General features: G+C 37.9%; 1 protein-coding gene across 5 annotated transcripts in view; it reads left to right on the top strand.

The window, feature by feature from the left end:
• Positions 1-24,995, top strand: part of LOC104589203 (beta-amyrin synthase-like) — a 37,059-nt gene that overhangs the window by 3,349 nt on the left and 8,715 nt on the right. For 4 of the 5 annotated variants that reach the window (XR_016079696.1, XM_088893731.1, XM_010247444.3 and 1 more), the window contains exons 2-5: positions 584-830; positions 8,897-9,082; positions 24,368-24,457; positions 24,541-24,738. Coding sequence is in view for 4 of the 5 variants with exons in the window: in XM_088893731.1 (XP_088749857.1) it covers positions 633-830; positions 8,897-9,082; positions 24,368-24,457; positions 24,541-24,738 (672 nt within the window). In the remaining variant the exon portion in view is untranslated. The remainder of the gene's footprint in view (positions 1-583; positions 831-8,896; positions 9,083-24,367; positions 24,458-24,540; positions 24,739-24,995) is intronic. The other variant, XM_088893732.1, reaches the window with a different exon arrangement.

Here is a 24,995-nt window from a genome sequence, read left to right as displayed (position 1 = left end):
GAAGGTTTTCTTATAGCATCTTCAACTTTGGTTGCAATCCCTTACCTAAGACTCTACTGAATCCTGAGAACAAATTTATTTGTAACCCAATAGTAAATTCAATTTATTAAGTGGAAAAAAAGTAACATTCAAATATGTCTCATAGCTTCACCTCATTCTCTCTAATTACATCTCCAACATTAACCATAGCTAGCTTCTATTTTTCAAACATTATGTAGAATTAACTAGTTATAGCTAAGAAATAAAGTTTTAAGTGCAAAAAAAAAGTGAATAATTTCCATGTCATAGTTATATTTTATTTTAGTATTGATGTATTCAGGTATATAACATAAATATCATGATCATCATTTTATATATTTTTATTATTTGTTGTGAAAAGACACATACACTCTTGACATGGATATGTATAGAAGCAGTGGTGATGGTAGATCTCACACTCTACATGTGAATGATTTTTATCCCTCCCCAATCCTTGCTGATTAGTTTAGCAAGTTCATTCTAAAGTTCATCTAACAAATAATTAATTAGCTTTGAACCTGAACCCTTACTTAAGCTCTTCAAAATTGTTTCATAAAATGGGTAGGTATCAAGAAAAGAAAGCGAGTTACTACCACTGGTACATCACTATCAATATGTGGAGGCTTAAGATTGCCCAAGGAGGTGGCCCCTATATATACAGCACCAACAATTATGTGGGACGTCAGACTTGGGAGTTTGACCCCAACTACTATACAGAAGAAGAGCGTGCTAAGGTTGAAAAGGCTCGCGAGGAGTTTAGGAAGAACCGCCACCATGTCAAGCCCAGTGCTGATGTTTTATTGCGCTTGCAAGTAACCATCTCTCTCTTATATATATAATTTTCCTTCACTTCTTAATTACAACACGACCGCTCATATTGGCTAAGTTATGTGGCACTCATTTGTCCCTCAAAATAAGTTAACTAAACTATACACTCAATACCCTTCTCGCTAGGTTGCTTAAGTGTTAAGGACATACACCAAGGCACACAAGAATACACCAAGTAATGTAAGAGGAAAAGATTGTATTGCACTATGTAAAAAAACTTACAATTCAAAGAATGCTCTTATAACTTGGATGGTTTCCAAATGAGGGAGGGGACTTCTATTTATACACTAACCCTCTCAAAAAATCCTCTAGAACTATGCACACTTGGCATCATCTAGAAGTACTTATATAACATTTTATCTTCTGCACTATTTTAGGGGATGCCCATTCTATAAGGTACAAGAACACTCTAGAGCAAGTTTTGATTACTCCAAACCACTCTATGGCATTCCACACAAATCTAGATTGTTCCACAAGGTTCTGTAAGGTTCTACTAGCATCCAAACCTTTCTAGACATGAACATGGAAAACACTCCAAAGCACCATAGAATGCTCTGAAACAGCCCAGAAGCATCTAGAAAACCTCTAGCTAAGCACCCAATTATGGCATCCCATGACACTCCTCCTCACTTGATTGTGCAACACCCTCATTACACTCAATTGGCTTGTGCATCCCATTACCTGATCAAGTCCTCGTGGCCTACCACAATCAACTCATCTACTCATATGCATACAGTGCTTCAAACGCCCCTAAACCCTTCCACTTGATTGTGTATTCCACCCATGGAGTTACCCCAAGAAAGGTGGCCATGGTTGCCACAATAATCTCTTCAAGTTCCCTACCCATTGGAAACTATTCTAGTGGGGACTAGGTCTTCTCACCATTGATCAACACCTCCGCATACATCAGTTTTGACCTAGTTGTGGTCTTGGCTGCCCCCTTAGCTGGACCCTCCAACTTCTTAATGCTACTAAGTAACTACAGTGACCAATCTTGGCCTCCTTTACACCTCCACATAACAATGCAGTAAGCACCCTCCACTTTGGACAGTCACGAGAATAGTAGTCCCCTTCACAAATGAAGCAACTCAACTTTGCCTTGCCCTTGTCCCTTGACTTAATCTGATTGGCCTTCTCGTTCTGAGTTTTGGATTGCCCCCCCTTAACCTAGTTATCACTATGCCCATCTTGATTGTCCTTGTGGCTATGGTGATCTCCCCCTCCGATGTCGTGGCCACCCATTTGGACATGGTCTCCATTGAGCTACCCATGTTTCTCTCCCCAACTTCTTTGCCTCAACCATGGCAATAGCTAGATACTACACGCTCCTATGCTACAACTTTTTTGCCCATGGTTGGAGCCTGTCCATGAAGTTGAATAGAAACTCCTCGTCAACCATGTCAAATATCTCAAGCATGCGTGTTAACTCCCACACATAATCCCTAATTGATCTAGTATGCCTCAACTTCCTCAGGTTACTTCAAAAAGAACTAGTGCTTGATGTCCTATTTGAAATTGTCCCAGCTATCAATATGAAACTGCCCATTCTCCATGTCTACACAATGTTGCCTCCACCACAAGATAGTTGTGTGAGTCAAGTACTTAGTGGCAACACATACCTTAGCTTGTTTGTCCCTTATGTGCATGGCTTCAAAGTACTGCTCCATGCACCATAAGAAGTTGTTCAATGCCAATGCATCCCTAGTACCATTGAAGTGAGGTGGCTTAGGTGCCCTTACCTTTGGCATGTCCCATAGCGTTCCCACCTCATCCCATGTTGGCAGCTTCTTGCAAAGCACCACATCTTCCTTTAGCTCGTCTACATTAGCTTGTACCTTGGCCAAATTGCCCATCAACTTGTTTTCCAATCCATCCCATTCTTTGTCTTCATCATGCCAAGCAAGATTCATGCCCTCTTCCATGGCTGCCTTGAGCTCCATTAGCTTACCCTCTAGTCCATCAACTCAGCCACTCATGTCTATGAACTTGTCTTGCATGTCTCCCATGACAAGTTCTACCATTGCCATCCTATCCTCCAAGGCAACGTGAACGTCACTTGATGCTTCCCTTGTCTTTTTGGAGTGGCACATCTCCCACTCATGTGTCTTGCTAGTGTTGCATCCTACCAACATCTTATCCATGCAAGCTCCCACATGCCCCTAGAAACGTTGCTTCGATACCACTTGTTACAACCCGATCACTTCCATTGGTAAGTCTTGTGGCATTCATTTGGCCCTCCAAGAAAGTTAGCCAAACTACACACCCAAGACCCTTCTTACCAAGTTGCCTAAGTGCTAAGGACACACACCAAGGCACACAAAAACATACCAAGTAATGTAAGAGGAAAAAATTGTATTACACTATGGAAGAAAGCTTACAACTCAAAGAATACTCTCACAATTGGCATCATCTAAAAGCACCTATAGAACATTCTATCTTCTACACTCTTCTAAGGGATGCCCATTCTATAAGGTACAAGAACACTCTAGAACAAGTCTAATTACTCCAAACCACTCTAGAGCATTCCACACAAATCCAAATTGTTCTACAAAGTTCCGGAAGTTTCCACTAGCATCATCCCTACATAGAGAACACACCAAAACACTGTAGAATTTTTTAGAACAACCTAAAAGCATGCAGAGTTAGCTAGAAGCCTCAAGAAGCATCTAGAAAAACCTCTATTCAAGCACCCAATTATGTAACCCTCTGACTTTAAGGTCTCATGCCCATTTTTAGCATTAAAATTGTAGTAATTAATTTACACTCGATGACACTTTCATAAACTATAGTAATGCCGCATCTAGTTTTTCTTTTTTTTTTCTTTGGTTCTTCCATTTCCTATCGAAAAAAATAAAGAAAGAAAGAAAGAAACTCATTTCATCTTTTATTTCTCACCCATTGCTAAGATTCATTAAAGGAAATTTAAGGCCATTGTGCTTGTACAAATATTCACATTTACCAAGGTTTTAAAAACTAACCCAGAAATGAAACCGCTCTTGTCACTAATTTTTGGATCAATGGTTCAACCTGTGACATCATAAACATAATAATAAAATTATAAAATATGTATAAATAATAAAATTTATCATAAAATTAAACCTGAATCACCGTTGCAACCCATATCTCTAGTTCGGTGGATGTTGTCCAACAAGATTGAACCATTGCAACTAGCACAAAATCAAAACCGGTGTGGGAGGTCAAGATTCAAATATGGAAATTGAAACTTTTCTCCCTTCTCCAAACAAAATCAAAATGGATGTAGGAGGTTAGGATTCAAAACTATCGCTATAATCCTTGAATCACCTTTGCAAATGGTAGAGCTACATCAGAAAAATGGAACTCCAAGCTACGTCATCCTTGCAAGCCTAAGCCTTGAGGGTACCATTTCAAATGGTGGTCATTGGTGCAAGGACCAAGGATAGAGGGAGGTTGGAGATAGGGAGTCAATGTCTTCATGGTCTCCTTCAAAGCCCCACGTCATCATTGAGTCTGGTACCCCAAGTTGTGTCGTGGTTGCAAGCCTACCATTGCAAATGGTGCTTGTAGATTGGAGATAGGGAGTTGAGTCTTGATGGTCTCCTTCAAAGTGGCAAATTGTCGTTGAGTTTGGTTGAGAGTTTCATATTCGAGAGTCTTGAGAATGAAGACTTCTATAAAAACTAAAAAGCCTACTTCTATAAAATCCTATTGATCGAATGAGAAGTAGGAGTGAAATCTCCATTTCATACTTGTATATTGTTACTTGCGAACCGTTGTTCGAGTTGAACAATTCAATGGTTGAACCGTCTAGGTCAGTAATTTTATGAATTCTTCAACATTTTTTTTTAACAAATTTGTTAAAAACAGGTCTAGGGAATAACCAGACCTAGAACCTCAACCGGTTCTTTGGTTAAAAGGTTTGGCCATTCAGTCCAGTCTGGTTTTCAGAACAATGGTATTTACTACTTTTCATCCTTAATTCATTATCATTCTTCAAGCTTTATCGCAAATATATGGACCCAACTACATGAACTAAATCATTCCTTACAGGTGTTGTTGATAGCCTTCTATGTACATGACTAAACCATTTTACTCAACTTTTTCTCACTTTATCATCTATTGTAGCTACTCCTAAGTTCCCACAGATGACCTCATCTTTGATCCATCCTAACTTTAAAAGTTTTTCCATTCTTCCATTCCAACCTATACATTTCTATCACATTCATTTTTTGGACATGTTTCTTTACTGTACAACACTCTCCCTCATACAATATAGTTGACCTTACAATTGTTTTCCTTTTAATCCAAGTGGTGTTCACCTATCATATAAAACCCTAAATGCACCCTTCAATTTCGCCCATCCTGCTCTAATTCTTTGGGCAATATCCTTCACAATCTCTCCCTTGTTATGAGTTGTTGAACCAAGGTTCTAAAAAAAGCTCAGCTTGAATTATCTCTTGGTTTCCAATACTAGGTTAAATTGATTTGCACTCCCATTGAGTTATATTTACTATTGTTCATATTTATAATGACCATTCTGTAATTTATGTATCATATTTAATCAAATCTCCGTAATACTATTTTTTTTTTTGTAGAAAATTCATCTCTCATTAGTTAATTTTTAGCAACTTGTATAATTTCATCTTATGGACGAGAAATTTATGTTAATGTTTTTGCTTTCTACAAATTTATCAATCTTAATATTGTAATATTTAAATATCTAGGGTTTTATGTTTGATTAAAATTTTAGAATTTCAACCCACACCTTCATTTCTTGTATACTTGACTTTAAATTATAGGGTTTTAGCCCACTTTTTACTTGTTTAGGCCCGTTTCAACCACAAGAAGTTAGCCCATTATCATTTATTTTAGACTTTACTTGTTTTAGGCCTTGTTCTTTTGGTATATTTTCAACGTCTTGATGTCTTAAAAGCAAAATTTTCAGACATCGAGTTGTTCTTTTAATACCTCTTACTTTTTAGAGTTCAAATATCATAACTGACAACATTCTTATTATTTTTCCACAAAATTCCCTTCAGACATTTTATTCAATATTTATTATTAGTAACACACTCTTATTATAAAAAGTTTATAAATATCAATAATAAAATATTATTTTAATAATGGTAAATTAGGTAATTGCAATCACCTCTCTAAACTTTTTGACACAATTGCAAGTAGACCCCATCTATTAGAATCCTCTGATAAAAGGCACAAAATTCTCCAAAATACCTATGCAATTACTATTGAGGCTGGTTTTTGCACACACAAAATAAAAGAACAATACAATCTTTATAAATAACAAAAGAAGAAAAGTGAATTAAAAAAAAAAGTTGAAGGAAAATTGGAAAAATAAATCAATGTGAGAAAAGAAAAGATATTGGAAGGGTTTCAAAAATGTACTCTTTTAATAATAATAAAGTATTACTAAATAATAAGTATTATTTGTTAAAATAATAAGTATTATTTATTAAAATAATATTATTATTATTTATTATTTTATTTCCATTGTTTTTATTATTTGGTTAATATTAGTTTTATTCTAAAAATAATGATTAATATTAATATATTAATGCTAACTATAAGTAATATAAATATCCATTCTCAGAATCAACTATGGGGGCAAAATTGTAAAATAACCATATTGAACATTCAGCTCGGGTTTTAATTAGCTTAATATATTCTCTACACTCATATATTATATAAAGCAAAAAACAAAAAACAATTTTCAAAGTGCTCTTGTCAAAACGTATTTCCTTTTTAAATATCAGACTTTAGACCATGGTTTTCAAAATCTGACCGGACCGGACGGTTGGACTGGGAAAACCGGAACCGTTCACCTGACCGGTTCCGTTTTCCCCCAAAACCATTGATTTTGGTCAGCAAACTGCTGAACCGGCTGGTTAACCGTTCAAATGGTTTTGACAGTTTTTCAAATTTTTCAATTTTTTTATTTTTTTGTTAGAACGGGTCGACCATTCAGGTCAAACGGTCAGACCATTCGAACTGGTAACCAGACCCCTGACTGGTTCGGTCACCGGTTCGATATTAAAAACCATGCTTTAGACCATTAGAACAGCACCTTGTAAAATTAACTATTCTCATTTGTTGTCATTTATTTATTTTAAACTTTATTCAAATCTTTTCTTTATAGATTTTTTTAGTTATTTCCTTTTTTTTTTTGCAGAATTCTTTGTCTTCATTTGTGCTAAGACGGGGGGGTTTTGTTTTTTGCAAACCAGAATTTAGGAATCTTCTCTTTATATGTGTAACCCATTAATTCACTTCCTTCTTTTTGAGGCCTATTAGTAGGTTTTATTTTGAGTATAATAGCTACTTTTAGCTTAGGGAAGAGGATATTCGTGGTGGACCTGGTGGTATATATGAATTGTTTTCTACTAAATTAGCTTAGAAAAATCTGCAAGGGAAGTAAGAATCTAGAGAGGATGATTCTAATAGAAATGGACTTCCTTAAACTATGCAGGGTATCACTATAAATTAAATTGAAAACCAATATCAATATCTATTAAATATACAGCACTTGAGCTCTTTGTATGTTTGCCTTTATCCCTTTGTTGGACTGCCTTGAGGGGAAGTTTCTTTCATCATCATTTAATATAAAATATTAGGGATGCAAGTTGAGCAAGTATAGGTCGGGCTTTTGTCAAAATTTGAATGGGTCTTACCCAAACTAGTGTAAAATGTTAACTCGGACCAACCAAAATTGCCACCGTCTACAAAATCTCTATATAATTAATAACAGTTACTTCAGCTTTCCCTACCTTTCCCTACACTTTTCTTCAAATCAAACATAGCCTAAAAGAATAATTATTTTGAACAATTAAAAATCTCATCAGTTTTACATCTTATATATAAGACAGACTCAAGCCAAAGTTTGGATTATTTAGATGTATGGGGTGTTCTGTTTTCAGATTTTGAGACAGACTCAAGAATCCTATGTTCAATTTTCAGATTTATGTGGGGATCAGGGAAAGTTTATTTTCTTGGTTACCATTTACCCAGGTAAGTGATACCCATCTCCTAAGTGGGTAAATAACTTTCCTACCTAGGGGGAAGGTTGGAAACACTTGAATGGACAAAAATGTCATTTTTAATAATAGATTTTTATGACTAAAAGGTCATTGTCTTATTAACATGAGAAATAAAAGAACATGGGTAAATACACTTACCCAGGTAAGTGCTTCCCAAGAAAAACTTATCCAGGTAATTGCATTTACCCAGGTAAATAACTTACTGAAAAGCAAATAGGGCCTTAATGTGAAGTATTCTTTTATTTACTCATTTAATGCAGATGCTTATTTAGCTTTCCAATAGCTTAACTGGATTCTTTGCTCTTCTAGAATATTCCATTATTTAATTAAGACACATGCTGATTTGTTAATGTTCTAAAATGTCCAACACCTTAAACCTTTAATTCATTGGTCTAAAAATGGACCAGTCTGACCCAGGTTCAGCCCATGTTAGCCAGGCATGCGTACGTACTTATGTAATTACACTATCTTAACACTACAAAACACCCATCCGATTTTTCCTCCCTTCTTGGGATAAATGGAGATGTTAAGAACTATATCACAAGGGAGTTATGGAAAATACTTGCCCCGTACCCCATTGGAGGACATGTATCCTACGAAAGGCATTTTATACAATAAATTTAAGGTTTGAGTTTAGAAATTTAGGCTTTAAAGTTTAAGGGTTTAGAAAATTAATTTATATTTTTAGGATTCAAAGCTTAGGGCTAAGGGTTTGGGTATTTGGCTTTAGGATTTAAGGGTTTAGACTTTAGATTATAAGGTATAAGGTTTAGGGTTAGGGTTTTTAGGACTTGAGAGTTTAAAGTTTAGATTTTAAGGTTTAAAGTTAAGGTTTCAAGGTTTAAATCTGAAAATCAAGAGCAGTAGGAGGCATGTCCTGCCCATCATTTCAACACATGAATCATTAATTTCTTGATTGAACTTATTTTGATATATCAAATTAATCTCACTATGTTCTTTATTTATTGTGATTCATGTATTAATCAAAATTTTTCTTTTTCTCCTTCATTAAAATACAGCTCTTAAAAGAGAATAATTTTGTTCAAACTATACCACCAGCAAAGATAGGAGACAATGAGGATATAACCTATGAGGCAGCTACTGCTACACTAAGGAGGGCTCTCCAATACTATGGGGCTATCCAAGCGAGTGACGGCCATTGGCCTTCTGAAATTGCTGGGGCACTATTCTTCCTTCCACCATTGGTAAGTTGGGCTAATAATTCACTTAAATAAGATTGAGTAACTATCCCTGTGCTGATCTTTTACTTAGAGAGAAGTCCACTGATCGAGATTCTATTCGCAAAGACACTGATTTTGATATTTATAACAAGTTTGTACTCAACCTATATTCAATTATAGTCTAATTATTTTAGTTCATATACACTTTGCATATTCTCATTTAAATTTAAAAATACAATAGAATAAGTGAGACTCACGAAGATATCACATTGATATTAAGTAGTTTGACAACTCTCGTGCATGAAATATATTCATGGGCATGGTTTTCAAAACCGGACTGGACCAAAGGGTCGGATTGGAAAAACTGGGAGCCGGTCAGGTGATCGGTTCCCTTTTACCCCAGAACTGTTATTTCGTTAAAAATTGTTGATTTGGTCAGAAAACCATTGACTCAGGCGATCGAATCATCTAATGGTTTTGGCCGTTTTTATTTATTTTTTATTTTTTTTGTCAGAATGGGCTGTCTGTTCAGTTCGAACAACCAGACTGTTTGACTTGGGAACCAGACTCCTGACCAGTTCGTTGTCCGGTTCAGTTTTAAAAACCTTGTTCATGGGTTTGAGAGTTAAGTGACCGCCCAATTGGGTTACAAATACAACCCCCACAAATTGAACAGTTCCTTGAATACATTCAGTTTGTTTCATAAGGAAAGAAACCTTTGTGAAGGTATACTCTTGGTTAGAACATCCACAATCTGATCCACAGTTGGAATATAGCAAACAATAATAAGATTTTAAGACACCATTTGTCATGAACAAAGTGGAAGACTATCTCAAGGTACATGGAATTTAGATTATCTCGATCATCATACAATAAGCACAAACAGAAAAAAATACCAAGATCCCAAAGAAGAGACAGGATCCATGTGAGCTTAGCTACTATAGCAGCAAGTGCATGATACTTAGCCCTTGTAGAAGAGTGAGTTACTGCTTTTTTCTTCTTCCAACACCGTGAGATTAGGATAGAACCAAAGTAAATAGCATAACTAGTGCCTAGTGGTAGACATGTAATCTTTTAGGGCTCTAACCCGATTAAAATGCAAGAAAGCCACAAGTGATAGCTCAGAGAAAGGTTTAATCAAAATCCCATGAGCAATTTCTATTAATCGAAGGTAATTGAAAAAAAAAATAAAAGCAAAGAGGATATATTATCAATGGTACTCTTAAGATAGCGTATTCTATGCTTGGTAGCAACACAATTTTCCTTTCATAGTGAATACATGATTTGACGTAGTTTGTTCGGGATGATGGGGATGTTAAGCCTTATTATGGAGAGGTGATGTAGGGGATTGACAAAACTCCTATGCTCAATGAATTCTTGAAGTAGAGATAAGGAAGAATGGGTGCTATATACAAAAGTTGTGTCACTAGTTGATGCTACCCATATGGGTTCAGTAGAGTAAATCAACAATATATTTTTGCTAACTCAACAGTAGAACATGGGAGAATCATAGGCTTTAATATCTAGAAATTAGTGAAGGGTCTTAGATCCTAAAGAGAAAAGTGTTGGGCTAATTATTGAATAAGGGTAGTCATGGAAATCAATTCCACAAAACCTTGGGGTTGTATCATGTAAACTTCCTCTTGAAGTGCACTATGTCAAAAGGCATTAGAGGCATCAAGTTAGTGAGTGGTGAATAAGACAACCATTGAACTTTGTAATGAAGAAGACAAGGCAAATGGTAGTTGGTGTTTGGGTAGTAGATGAGCTGGCCGTGGATGCCACATGGCTATCTCCATGGCCGCTCCCTCTCTCAAGTCACGTCAATGCCATGTAAGGTGGAAGAGCACGATTAAGAAGGAGTGTCCTTCACGGACAAGGAAGCGGAGTCTGCCGGGGAAGAGGATACCTCCCAAAGACCTCAGTGGACAACCTCATCCTGATAACCCCAGAAGCTTTATCCATCTAGTACACGGACACCGAACTATAAATAGGTATTATTCACTCAAGGTAAGAGACTTTTGGAACAACACTCTTTGAATGCCCCTTCGCACTATCTCTTTGGCCCGGACCAGCATTATTCTAACACGCTCGGCCCAACCACCTCTTCCTTTGCCCAACTGACTTGAGCATCAAAGTATGTACCCGGGGATTAACTCCTTGGGTCTCTGACCTTTCTCCTAATTATAGATTTTAATGTGTAGCTTCGTCCTTCCACCCCGGCCTCATCCACTTGGCAGGACTATCTGATTGTGTCCTCTATCAGAACATCTCGGATCAGACAACATCATTTGGTTTTACTATTGCACAAAAAGCCTTCTTGTAATCCAATTCTTTTGTTTACTAAAATCCCTTAGCAACAAGGTGAGCTTTAAATCGGTGCATAGTTCCATCAGCCTTTTGCTCCATTTTGTAGACCCACTTACACCTTATGAGATTCTAAGAATGGAAAGGGGGTATAAGTTGCCATGTACCAATTTATATGAGAGCATTATACTCTTTAGTCATCACTTGATGCCAAATTGGTTATATGGTAAATTGGGAGTAGGAGGTAGGTCCAGTGTTATGGTGAGGTTCAAGAACACACTTGGTAGAATTGTAAAGTTTAAGGTTTCGAAATTCCCACTTTAGAGCAAATCATTATAAAATGGATATGGGATTAGGCAAGTTGGGCAAGAGATTTAGATGTAGATTAGGTATAGGAGGCTTCATGTTGAACCACAAGGTTAGGTGAAATCTACTCATAATGGGTCATGCATGTGTATAAGGGACTAAAATGAAATAGGGAGTTAGGGTATTAGTAAGGATTAAAGTATCGGTAGGTATCATATCGGACAATTTGAATATGGATACAAATATGGATACACTTGGTAAATGCATACAAATTCCATAAATATATTAATAATATTAAGTTTAATGTCAAAATAACTATAAATAATGCATAAATACATAGGAATTGTATACCAAATCTATTAAAATTTTGAAAATGGATATCATATGAAAATTCATAAATTTTAATTACCAAAATAATTATTCCATTATTAATATTTTATTTTTATATAATTTCTAAATTAAAAAAATTATTTTTTATATGAAATATAGATTAATAGAATTGATAGGATAAATTTATATTATATTTTCAAATACTTTATAAACAATAATTTTATTTTTATAAATAATAAATATATTATTATTTAATGCAAAATAATATATTAATTAATAGTTTATAAAAATTTTAAGATATATGTCATGTACAAATTTATCAATTTTAAGTATTAAAATAATTATTCTATTATTACTCTCAAAAAAATAATTATTCTATTATTAATATTTTATTTGTATAAATTTTTGAAATTAAAATTCATTTTTTGATATATATATATATATGTGGATTTTATAAATTATTTATTCTGTTGATTTATAAAATACTAATTTTGAAAATTGTTCTTTTAATTTGTAGTTGGAGTTGTTGAAAACAAATGTGTGTTGTTTTCTTTTTTATTTGCATATAGACATTACTTTTAATAAAAATTAATTTATTACAATTGTTGATGTGAAATAAAAAGTGGTCAAAGGTGGTTGCGCACCTTGGCATTTATGAACTTAGGTTCAAATCACACCACCCCTCTTTTTTATATGAGACACACTCGTTTGTTGAAACCAGGGTCGATACGCTTTCGTGCAAGGAATCTTACATTCTCCAAATTATCAACGAGCCTTGGGTGGATGCAAGAGTACCTACTACAAAAGCCTGCCTTCCTGTTTGGAGATTTGGATGATTCCATTAGCAACTTTGCATGGGATCAAGTGGTTTATTTTGAGCTTTGATGTAGCGCGATCTGGTCACTCCTAGCTGGCGATGAAGAGTACTTGAGGTGAAGAAGACAGTGAAGGATTCCGGGGAGTTCACCCGGTGGGAACACTCCGATGCTTAAGTTAGAACTCTGAGAGAGAACTATAGAGATTAGTAAGAGAGCTAAGAGTGCAGATAGCACGAGATCACCTTATTCCGGTTCCCTTTGTCCCTTGGGGATCGGGACCTTTATATACTGATGTTCTGTCAAATCGGGTGTAACCGCCTTTGATCCTCTGCTACAGCCGTTATCGCCAGGCTGATTCGGTTAGGGCAGGTATCTATCGCAGTGTACGGTCCTGTCAATTGAGAGATGTTATGTAGGGCCGGTGTGTACCACGCCGCCTGACGCTAGACGTGGGCGCAGTCCTCTTGACTGGAAGGTGCTGCGCCGTCAGACAAGAAATGTTGGAGCAGTCTGACAAGCATGGTCTTTTCGGGTAGGAAGCTTCCCGAAGACTTCGAGTTATTCAATAACAAGCTCCTTTGTAGCGAGCTCCCTTGCAGCGAGCTCCCCTGTAACGAACTCCATTGTAGCGAGCTCCAATAGCGAGCTGCCTCGAGCTGTAGCGAGCTGTCTTATTGTGAGCTATTCTGCTGGGGTTTCAGCGAGCTCTTTACGCTGAGTTTTGGCCAAGCTGTCATGCCGAGTTGTCACTTACGCTGAGTCATGTCCACGTGTTACCTGGTTAGGTGGTCGAGTCAAATCACCCTCCATCAATTGCCCCCCACTCCTCGGTCTAAGGATCTTGCCCTAGCACGGGGACTTCATGAAGTGACGGGTAGATTTAACCCGTAATTCAAACTAGGTTGATTGTTCGCATGATGTATACGCACAGGTGTCAGACAATTTTTGGACTTTTCGGGTGCCAAAAAACGCGCCAAACTGCATTCAATTTGGGAAGACGTGCAGTCGTCTCTACTTCGGTTTCAAAGGACGTGCAGTCGGCTTTATTGTAAGCCGTCGGATCTGTTTCGATCGAGACCATTGGTTTTTCTGGCATAGTGGCTATAAATAGGAGGGCCCCAGGCCTCATTTTCCTTACGCCAACTTGCCTTGCATTCAGTTTTGAGGTCGCACCTTCGCCTTGCTTTATCGAGCTCTCCCTGTTCTTCGTCGCTTTCTCAGTCTACTTTTCCAATGAGTCTTCTATTTCTGTCCAAACAATGTCTGGGTACCCCGAAGAGCGGTCTTCAAAGGCTCAGGAAACCTCCGGTAACTCTAATTCTACTTCCTGGGATAGCTTCGACCCCTCTTCCATGTCAATGGAGAGACTTCGGCCCTTAGTCTTTCAGTATGACCTCCCCAAGGATCTCATTTACAGCCTCCCGTCTGGTAACTACCCTTGGGAACATGGTCACGACGAGATCGTGATCTTCGAGGAGCAGCTCGTGGCTGGTCTCCGGCTCCCGCTACACCCTCTGATAGTGGAGGTTCTTTTCCATTTCAATATTACCATTGACCAACTGCACCCGAACTCGGATCGAAACTTAGTGGGGACTATTTCCCTATTTTTTGAATATTGTCTTCATCTTTCTCTTGATATTTTCGCCACCATTCTGTCAATCAAGAATGCCTCCCCTGGAACTCCTCCAGAAAGGCATTCTTAATACTTCTCCCCCCGTCCCGACTTCAAGCTCCTTCATGAGCTACCCAATAGGATCCCGGCCTGAAAGCGGGGTTATTTTGTAGTTCGCAACCCCGAGTGGTGGCGCTTTCTGACCCACTGGAGGGCTGGCATCTAGGATCTGGGCATTGAGTTGGACCCCAAGATTCGGGAAACGTTGCAGTCCTAGGTAGGGTCGGTTTTCTCTATTTGGACTACTTGGCAGAGGACAAGCTCGTGCAGGCCGGCCTGAGCCCCGGTAGGTGACCTTTAGGTCGTCATTTTTTTTTTTGTGATCTAGACTAATGCCTTGTAATTCTAGCAACCAACATGTCTGGTGTAGATGCACGTCGCCTGCTATCGAGCAACCAGAAGCGCAGGGCAAAGAGGTCGTGCCCTGACCAAGCGTCCACCTCTGGGACCGCTGAGTTCGAGGCTGCTGACCCAGTCTTTGTTCCACCGCCAAATGTCCCACCTATGTAGTTCGAGGGAGTAGCCGTAGGAGGCGGCAAAGAAGAAGAAGGGGTCCCACCCCAGGAGCAGTACCCTCCGGCCATGCGGTCTAGTCCGGCGGTTCCCTACCGAGGGGAGGGACGACAACGTCACCAACTTCCTCGTGGCCGCGCAGAGGAGCCGGCAGGCGGCCAGCAATGAGGAGGTCGCGAGCTGGGCTGGGATGCATCACAGTGAGCTCGCTAAACTGGCCTCGGCTCACTGCATGGTGGTAAGTGCCCGTTTCTTCCCCGTTTCTCCCCCTCCCTTTTCTCTCTTTCTCTCCCGCTTACCTCGGCTTTTTATTGGCAGTTGAACTCCGCTATCCACGCCATGGCTAGCCAGACTGCTATCCACTCCCAGGACGCTGTCAACCAGAGGTCGAACATGCAAAGCCTCCAACGTGAGCTCGATCGGGCCCAAGAAGAGTTCCTCCAGGCTCAGAAGGGGAGCGAGACCCAGGAGCTGCTCGTTAGGGACCAGGAAGCACGGATCTCTCGTCTATCTGAGGAGAGTGCTCATTACAGGGAGGAGTCTTCGAGGGTGGCGGTAGAGAGGGAGCTAATTCGTCAACAGGTCCAGAGCTTGGAGTCCACGACCTGGGGGCCTCGGGCTCGTCCGGCCTGGGGACTTCGGTGCTGAAAGTGCATTCCGCAACAAAGTCAGCTAAGGCTTGGGCCTTGATAGCAGTTTGCGATTTGTACTGGAGGTCGTACTTGCTGAGTTCGATGGCCCACTTCGTCAACCTCCCAGAGACCTCAGGCTTGAGTAAGAGTTGCCTCAGAGGCTTGTTGGTGAGGACGACGATAGTATGAGCTTGAAAATACGAGCGAAGCTTTCAAGCTGCAATAACTAGAGCATAAGCCAATTTTTCAATCTCTGGATATCTCTTCTCAACTCCCTGCAACACTTTACTAACATAGTAGATAGGACGTTGGACTCTATCTATCTCTCTTCTTAGTACCGAGCTGACCACATCGTCGCTTGCCGAGAGGTACAGCTCCAAAACGTCACCCTCCTCGGGTCGGGTTAAGATCGGGATATTGGCGAGGTACATTCGGTCCACTCAAAGCCTTTACTTTGGCCCTCTAGTGAAATTGTGACACCTGGCACCTCATGCCAACTAAGTGCAGCCTCTTGACAACTAGACAACTCGAGCTGTCTACAGGCAGCTCGGCATAGCTCGCCACTTACAGGCAGGTAGGCATAGCTCGCCACAGGTAGCTCAGCATAGCTTGCCACAGGCAGCTCGCAACTTATAGGCAGCTCGGCATAGCTCGCCACAAGTAGTTGGCCACTTACAGGTAGCTCGCCACAGGCAGCCCGGCATCTTACGAAGAGCTCGCCTCCTAGTAGGCCACAAAGACCTGCCTCGGGTAGAAGCACCTTGGCACATTACCGGCAGCTCGGTGAAAAGTAGCTTGGTGCAAGGTAGCTCGTTGCAGAGCAGCTCGGCATATCGCAAGAAGATTTCCTACCTGACAACCGTACCTGCCAGATCTGGAGACTGCACCCACGTCTCTGGCCAGGCGGCGTCGTACCTGCCAACTCTAACAACGCCTCGTCTGACAGGGTCGTACCCTACAACGGTTACCTGCACCCACCAGCTCAGCTCTAGCAGTAATGGCTGCGGTAGAGAGTTAGAGGTGGTTACGCCAGATCTATCAAGAACCCGCTATGTAAGAGCTCCGACCCCCAGAGGGGAAGGAGGATGAAAAATGGAGGCAACCCCTGCTTTCTAGCTCTCTCATTTCTCTAATATCATCTTCAAGCTCTCTACTATCAGAGTGCTAACTTAACCATCGGAGTGGACCCGCCAGGTAAACACCCCCGGGTCCTCTGATTTAGTTCTCGTAGGTTCCTCGGCTCCCGCCGTCTACAAAGAGGAGCAGATCATCTCATGCAGAGGGCAATAGGGTTGCACTACACTAGGAGGCTCGCCAAGGCGGTGCACTCAGCAGCTCATCAAGGTAGCTCACTACCAAGGAGCTCGCCACCAAGGCAGTGCACTCAGCAGCTCATCAAGGTATCTCACTACCAGGGAGCTCGCCACCAAGGCAGTGCACTCAGCAGCTCATTAAGGTGGCTCACTTCCAGGGAGCTCGCCACCAAGTAGCTCACCACCTGGGAGCTCGTCACCAAGTAGCTCACCACCTGGGAGCTCGTCACCAAGTAGCTCACCACCAAGGAGCTCGTCACCAGGTAGCTCACCACCAGGGAGCTCGTCACCAAGAAGCTCACCACCAAGGAGTTCACCACCAAGTAGCTCACCACCAGGGAGCTCTATCATCCTCTGAGTCACAGGCCACTTGGGAGCAGGTCAAATGACGAGGTATTTAGCCAAAAAATTGGTACATCACAAAAAAATTGGTACGTGACCAGAACCGGTTACATCAAGCTTGATGGCGTCACTTATTCTTCATCTTCCATTCTCCCACGTAGTCTTTCTCTTTTGGTTCTTTCTCCGCCCTTCATAGGAGACAAATACTATACGATATGCCTGATATTTTAATCCTTGGGAATAAAGAACCACAGTAGGTGCACTATCCAGGAGAAGCTAGCATGATTAACATAGACTTGTGTGCTGAAGAGGTGGAGCCAAAGGCCCCGTTTGGCATCAATTATCAAAATTTTAATTCTCATAATACTTTCAGAAAAGGATGGATTCTGAGCAACACCAATCATGTTTGGTACAGTCATTTGATTCTTGTTTCTCAGAAATAGAATTACCTTTGGTAGCAACCAATTTCTTTGAATAAATTCTTTGATCATTTGATAGACAAAACCATTCCAACTAAAAACTATAAGTTCAAATGGAGTTGAATTGCACTCTATGATCGACAACTCCCTTCAAACTGAAATAAAAGCCTTGTTGCATGGCATCCATCTTATGATCTTAATTGGAGATTTAACAAGAACCATACATCACAAATGGGTTTGATGGGAGTTGTAGAGGCATTATGCCCTATTGATTCCAAATCTTTCTTTGCGAACCATAATCAGGAGGAATCAAAAGATTCAAAAACAAGGACAAGTACAAGGGCTACAATTACTTGCAGGACCCAATCTACAATCCCCGTAAAGAAAAAGAAGATAATTTGCATCACCCTTTTCTTTAATGAACAAAGAATTTTGGTGTCAATTGAACAAAGAAATATAACAGCTCAGACATTTGATCAAATCATATATAGAACAAAGAAATATGATATAGCACACACCCAGAAGAAATAAACTAGTTATTGCCAATAGGCCAAGAATCTCTACTACTCTATTCTTAACCTATGAACAAATAAGAAAATAATTAAAATAAAGCAAGATTCTGACAGAGAAAAAAAAAAAAGATAAGTTCTTCACTGAAGTAAGGAACCTGAAATACTTGTAATGGTTTTGAGTTAGAGGTTCTTGTAGTGTTGGTGATGATGATCATACCTACCAAAAGGAAAAGGAAAGAAATCTGTTATATGGTAGTTTGGGCAATCCAAAGATGAGATTTAAAGGAAAGGGAAGTGATGTTCATACCTGTAACGAGCAGAAGAATGACATAGAGCGATGGATCATGAGTTTTGGCTCTGTAAAAGAAAGGGGAAGAAGAAAAGCTAGGCATTACAAAAAACACAGCTTGGGACACAACCTACAAGGAGTAAAAGAGAGAAAAAACGGGATTTTACCTGGAATGTTGACGGACAATGATGCACTTTTGGACCATTACAAAGACATTGAGATTGGAGCAATCAAAGGAAGGGGAAGAAGAAGCTAGCGCACTTTTGGACCGTTACAGAGACGTTGCAGTTGGAATAAGGAAGGGGAAGAAGAAACAAGGGAATGAGATAAGGTTCATCGGGTGGGTGTTAGAAAAATAACGAAAATTACATTTGTACCCTTAGTTTTATGGCACACGTGTTCGTTAATTTAAGTTAGTGTGGCAAGAATTAGGAGTGAGTAAGAATCACATTATACAGAAGTCAATTTTTTTTCACTTCAAGGAATCACGTTTCTAGAGGGATTTTTTCATCCCATTTCGAATGAGAATCAATCAATTGGTGAAGCCAAACATTATTTTCATCCTTAGAATCACCAGAATCACTCCTCAAAACGGGGCCTAAATCACTGTAACAAATGATTTCTTGTGGAAGTTGAAGATGATGAGATCTCGTGAAATCAGAAACAAGTTTCATTAAATATAAATGTTAGTTCACTTAGATATGATCCATGTCCTTATGGAAACACAAGTAACCCTTGGAATTGGAAGCATAGCCCAAGAAGTTGCATTAAAAAGACCAAAAATCCAACTTATGAAGGTTATATAGGCATAGCTAGGGGAAGCATGCATAGACAAAAGTCTTGAAGAGATCATATTCTAGATTGCAATAAAATGACATAAGGAATGAGAACTTATAATGAAGGGAAGAAACTAGTATATAGTTTACTAATTTACTACTTAGATATGATTCATGTCCTTATGGAAAAACATAAGTAACCCTTTGCGTTGGAAGCATAGCCCAAGATCTATTAAGAAGACTAAAAATCCAACTTGTGATGATTATATAGGCATAGCCAGGGTAAGCATGCATAAACAAAAGTCTTAACAAGATCATAGTCTAAATCACAATGAAACAATATAGTAAATGATAATTTACCATGAAGAGAAGAAATCAATATATAGTTTACTAAAATAAGCTACAACTCTAAAAGCATGAACCCAAAATAATTGTGGTAAATGAACATACGCTAATAATGCAAGACTGACGAAAATTGGCAATTCTTCCTAAAATTAAGCTTTCTAACTTAGAGATGCAAAAATAGTTGCTCATTATGGACTATTGATTTATCTTCACATTAGGCATAAATTCTCCGAGCTAACACTTTCTCCCTCATAAAATGTTGATCAGCTTCAATATATTTGGTGTAGTCATGTTGCATTGGGTCACATGAAATATTAATTACTACCTTATAATCACAAGAAGAGATTGTAGCCATAAAGCTTTAAGCAATTCATGAGCCATAAACTTAAATTCTAATGTGAACACCAAATTATTTTTTGCTCTTTCTAGAAACCAAACTTTCTCCGATAAAGGCATAGAAATCCAAAGTGGACCTCCTATCATCAAGAGAACTTGTCCTATATGCATTAGTGTATACATCTAATCTATCCTCAAATAGTCATGAATACCCTTTCCTAATCATCTTTATAAATAAGCTAGAATCTTGTATACAACTATTAGATAAATGGTATGGAAGCATGCATGTAATGCCTTAGAACAATTACTACATATGCTATATCTATCCAAGTCATACATAAATACAACAATTTGCCCATAAGACTCTGATACATCCCTCGATCACGAAGTAACTCCCCCTCATTGGCATTGGTTCTATGATTAGGGTTAGTAGGAGTGTCAATAGGCCTCACTCCTAGTTTTTCTATCTTAGTGAGATCCAACGGATACTTCCACTAAGAAATGTAAATAACATGATAGAACCTAACTACTTTAGTCCTAAGAAAATATTGCAACTTCTTAAGATCCCTTAATTTTAAACTATTTTCCTAAGAACAACTTGAAATGAATAATTTCTTGCTCATTGTTCCATGTAAGAACAATATCATTAACAAAAACTATCAAGATAGTAGTGTTATGTCCTTATCATTTGGCAAACAACATGTGATCATGTCTAAGAATAGCCAATCTTCAACAAAGCACATTTAAGTGATCCAATCATCACGAGGAGACTATTTTAGTCTATAAAATAGTATTATAAAATTAGATGGGATGTCCATATATGCCTCCTCGTAAAGGTCTCCATTAAGAGAAGAAAAGCATTCTTGATATTTAGTTGATATAGAGGCCAAAAATAATTAGAAGCTAAAGACAATAATACATGAACACGTCATTTTGGCAATAGGGGAGAAAGGCTTTCATAATCAATCCAATAAATTTGCATAGTAATTAGCAGCCAACCTATCCTTATACTATTCAATACTGTCATCATTTGCCTTGTGTTTAATAGCATACACCCATCTACACCTAACTATTATCTTCCTTGCTGGTAAGTCAACAATATTCCATGTCCCATTCTTAAGTAAAGCATTCACGTCATCTTTCATGGAAACCTTTCACACATTAGCCATCTTATTGCTTTAATCACATTTATTAGAATAAACACAAAAGAAATTAAAGGAATGCAAAAAGAAAAGATTTATATACAACATATAAGTGATCTTAAGAAATACAAATATAGATGATATGATTAATGGAAGATCGCTTATAATGTGATAAGAAAATCAAGGTCAAATGGTGGTGCAAGTAAAAAGAGTAAGAGGAGAAATAGAAATAGGAGTTGAAGGATTTATAGGGTTTCATCATTAGGAAAGACTAGAAGTGATTGATCTATTGTAGGTGACTTCCTCATTCATTAATATACTTGCAATATAATTTACAAGGAACAATTGGAATAAGAGTATGCAGGAGGAGAAAGAAACTTACAAGAAATAGGAATAGGAAATTGGTTTGCCTCCCCTAAGAAAAATATGGAGTAAACTCAAAAAATAGTCACATCTATATATATAGACCACTTACCACTTATCACTAATTTAAGTCCTTAACTAATACACCCTTGTTACGTCAAGAAGTTGTAAATATGTCTTCAAAACCCATCTCAAATTTCCTACGCAATCTTCTACAACATGTAGTTTTAGCTAATGTGAGGCTACATTGAATTAAGTAGCCATGGAAAAACTATGTAATTTTCTTGTGTCCAACAAAAGTGATTAAGATCCTAAAAGTCAGGCTCTACTAAACTACCTATAATGTAACCTAGTTCCCCATTCCTTAATCCCAATTTTCATAGACTAAGAGTCCATTCTAGATAGTTTATGACATTCAATTTGACAGTAGTGTTCAACCTTGCATTTTATGTCTGCAACACCTCTAAACACCATCCCAAGTATATACGTTGTTTCAATCTACTTGTAGATGCCTCCATTGAATTTCAAAGAGTGTATCACACCTAAGGGCCCATTTGGTTTTATAGGGGTTTGGACTTGGAATCGAAATGGCCTAACCAATTGGTCAGAATCTGATGCCCATTCTTGGAAGAATGGCATTCCTTCATTTAAGGGATGTGAATCTCATTCCATCACCACAAAAAAAAAAAAAAAAAAGATTTTGTTAGTGGATAATAACCACAGATAAAGTTGCTCATAGGGGTGTCAATAGACTAGGTTGTGGTCCAATCCAACCCAATCCAAAACATGTCCATAAATAAACATTCTAAGTCTAGCCTAACCAAAATGTAATGGGCAGAGGGTCCAACTTGATTCATTTAAATTCAAAAGGATTAGATTGGACCCCATCTAATCTAGATTGAAACTCAAATTTTGATCATTTGGAGAACCAAAGGAAACTAAAAAGCAAAATAAAATAAAATAAAAAAGATATAGGGAGGAGAGAAATAGGGAGAGAAACAAAAGAGAGAGATACATAGAGATAGAGAGATGAGAGAGAGAGAGGCTCCTCCTATAGTCTATAGATCCATTTGTGTATGTGAGAAAGAGAAAGGGGCAAGTTGCAACAAAGAATTGAAATATCGATACAATAGGTTTGATATATGGCATATATTAAATCGACCCTCAAACGCCTAGGCTAATTGCTTCTTATATTAATAAGTGAAATAAAATAACGTTTATTAAATATAATGTCTACATGTAATCCAAATAAATAATATATATTCATGTTTAACAATTCTAACTAAAAATTAAAAAGAAAAATATTCAAAATTAATATTTTATAAAGTAATAGAATAAATAATCTATCAAATCAATATTAAAACATGGTCTTCAATCTAATCCCAATTAGATTCACTATATATAATCTCGATTAATCTAAAACAGTATCTTATTTATGCAAAGAATTACAATACTATACAATTAAAAATTACAAGGATTTGGAAACCTTATTATACATGAATTTTTAAATAACAAATTAGAAAGTTGTTTTATCTCTGTTCTTGAATGACAAATGTGTCTCTATAGGCTATAAACAACAAAAGAGAAGTTGGAGACCAAGTTTGGATTCTCTACATCAAAATAATCTAAATAGTTAACATCATAATAATTAAATCGGATCATACCAAGCTATCGTTCGGAATCTCCATTCCTTGCATTCTCCAATTGTAAATCATACAAAAAACTATTTCAAAGGAGAAATACAAAACACCTAAATTAGTTGTAAACATATTTAACAAAAAAATATATGAATATCAAAAATAGGGGCAAATGAGCAAGAAAGAAAAAAGAGTGTAATTACATTGAATTGGAAAGAAAATCTAAATAATGAACACAATTTCTTTCTAAATCCAACTCATAGATGGTTGAGAATGGACTTTCCAAAATGTTGTAAAGATTGTTATGCTACCAATGCTTTAATAATATTGCATAAAAATATTTTAAGGATATTTTAAAATAATATTACAATAATAACAACATGGCGGTTATAGACTCATATTGGACCAATGCAGTCTAAAATATTTATCAGATTGGATTGGACCTAATTCATCTGTTATAGACTCATATAGGACCAGATCATGTTACACTAACATCTAATCCATTGACTGCTATACCTGTACCCCTAATAGGGTGGTACAGACTCATTGACCTAATCTATCTGTTATAGACTCACTTATCAAGTAGTTCCTCAATTCTAGTTCATGAAATATTAATATGGGTGAGAGAATTTCATGACCGATTAGGTTATATTAGGAATCATTTTGTGTATGAATTATTGAAAGGTAAGCATATATGGTTAACTGGTTAAGAATTCTTAGAGGTGTAAAATAGGTCGAGCTACCCGTGGGCTGCCACGACTTGGTCCATGCTTGGCTGGCCAACCATCTATAATGATAGGGCTGGACTAGGCTAGGCCGAGAGCCTTTGGCCTGTGGCCTAGCCCAAGCATGGCCTGGCACGTCATTTAATCATTTTTTATAGCATTTTTTCAACTTCGTTGTAATTTTTTCAATTTCATTTAATCATTTTATATTTTAATTGTATGAACTAATTATTCATATGAAATAAAATTTGAAAATGATATTTTATCAAACTGTTGCTGCAATCATTGAATTTGTCATTTTTTACTTAACTTTTTATTATTTTTTATAATTTTTTGAATTTTTGATTTTTTGTACTGAAAACAAAAAAGAAATAAAATGGAATAATATGGGCCAACCCAGTCCAACTTGGCTCGGCCCAAGGCCTATGGAGCAAGGCCTAGGCTTGTATTGGGCCCTACCCCTAAGCCATACTGGAATGTGGGTCGTGCATACACCACCACTAAGAATGAAACCTAATTATTGCATGCACAGGTCATGTGTCTATACATCACTGGGCATCTTAACACTGTCTTTCAAGCTGAGCATCGCAAAGAGATTCTTCGTTATATATATAATCACCAGGTATATCCTGCTTCAAATTAAACCCGAAGATGATCTTTTCTATAGTCTAATGTTAACTAGTGAGTTAAATACAAATGTTGTAGAACGAAGATGGAGGTTGGGGGCTACACATAGAGGGCCACAGTACCATGTTCTGTACAACACTTAACTACATTTGTATGAGGATTCTAGGAGAAGGGCCTGAAGGTGGACTAGATGGGGCCGTTCCAAGATCACGCAAATGGATCCTTGACCATGGTGGTGCTACTATGATACCATCTTGGGGAAAGACTTGGCTTTCGGTAGGACTACTTACATTAAATTTGGTTTAATTAGTTAGCTTTTATCACTCAAGTTCGCTAGGCTGATACATAAATTGTTAGAGGTTAGTAGGTTACTAAGACTGCTGAAAACTAATAGTTTTAGTGACATTAAATGGCTCAAAATTTGTGACAATATAGTACTAGAAAAAAGTACCTTAGGCTCAGTTTGGAAGGAGTACAAATACAAATATGTAGTGTGAAAAGCCTTATATTTTACATTATTTTGTATGCATTTG

The sequence above is a fragment of the Nelumbo nucifera genome, chromosome 8 (genome assembly GCF_055504915.1).
Source record: "Nelumbo nucifera cultivar China Antique chromosome 8, China Antique-T2T, whole genome shotgun sequence".
NCBI lineage: Eukaryota > Viridiplantae > Streptophyta > Magnoliopsida > Proteales > Nelumbonaceae > Nelumbo > Nelumbo nucifera.
The sequence above is the reverse complement of the archived record's forward strand: the minus strand, read 5'-3'. Positions and strand labels throughout refer to the sequence as shown.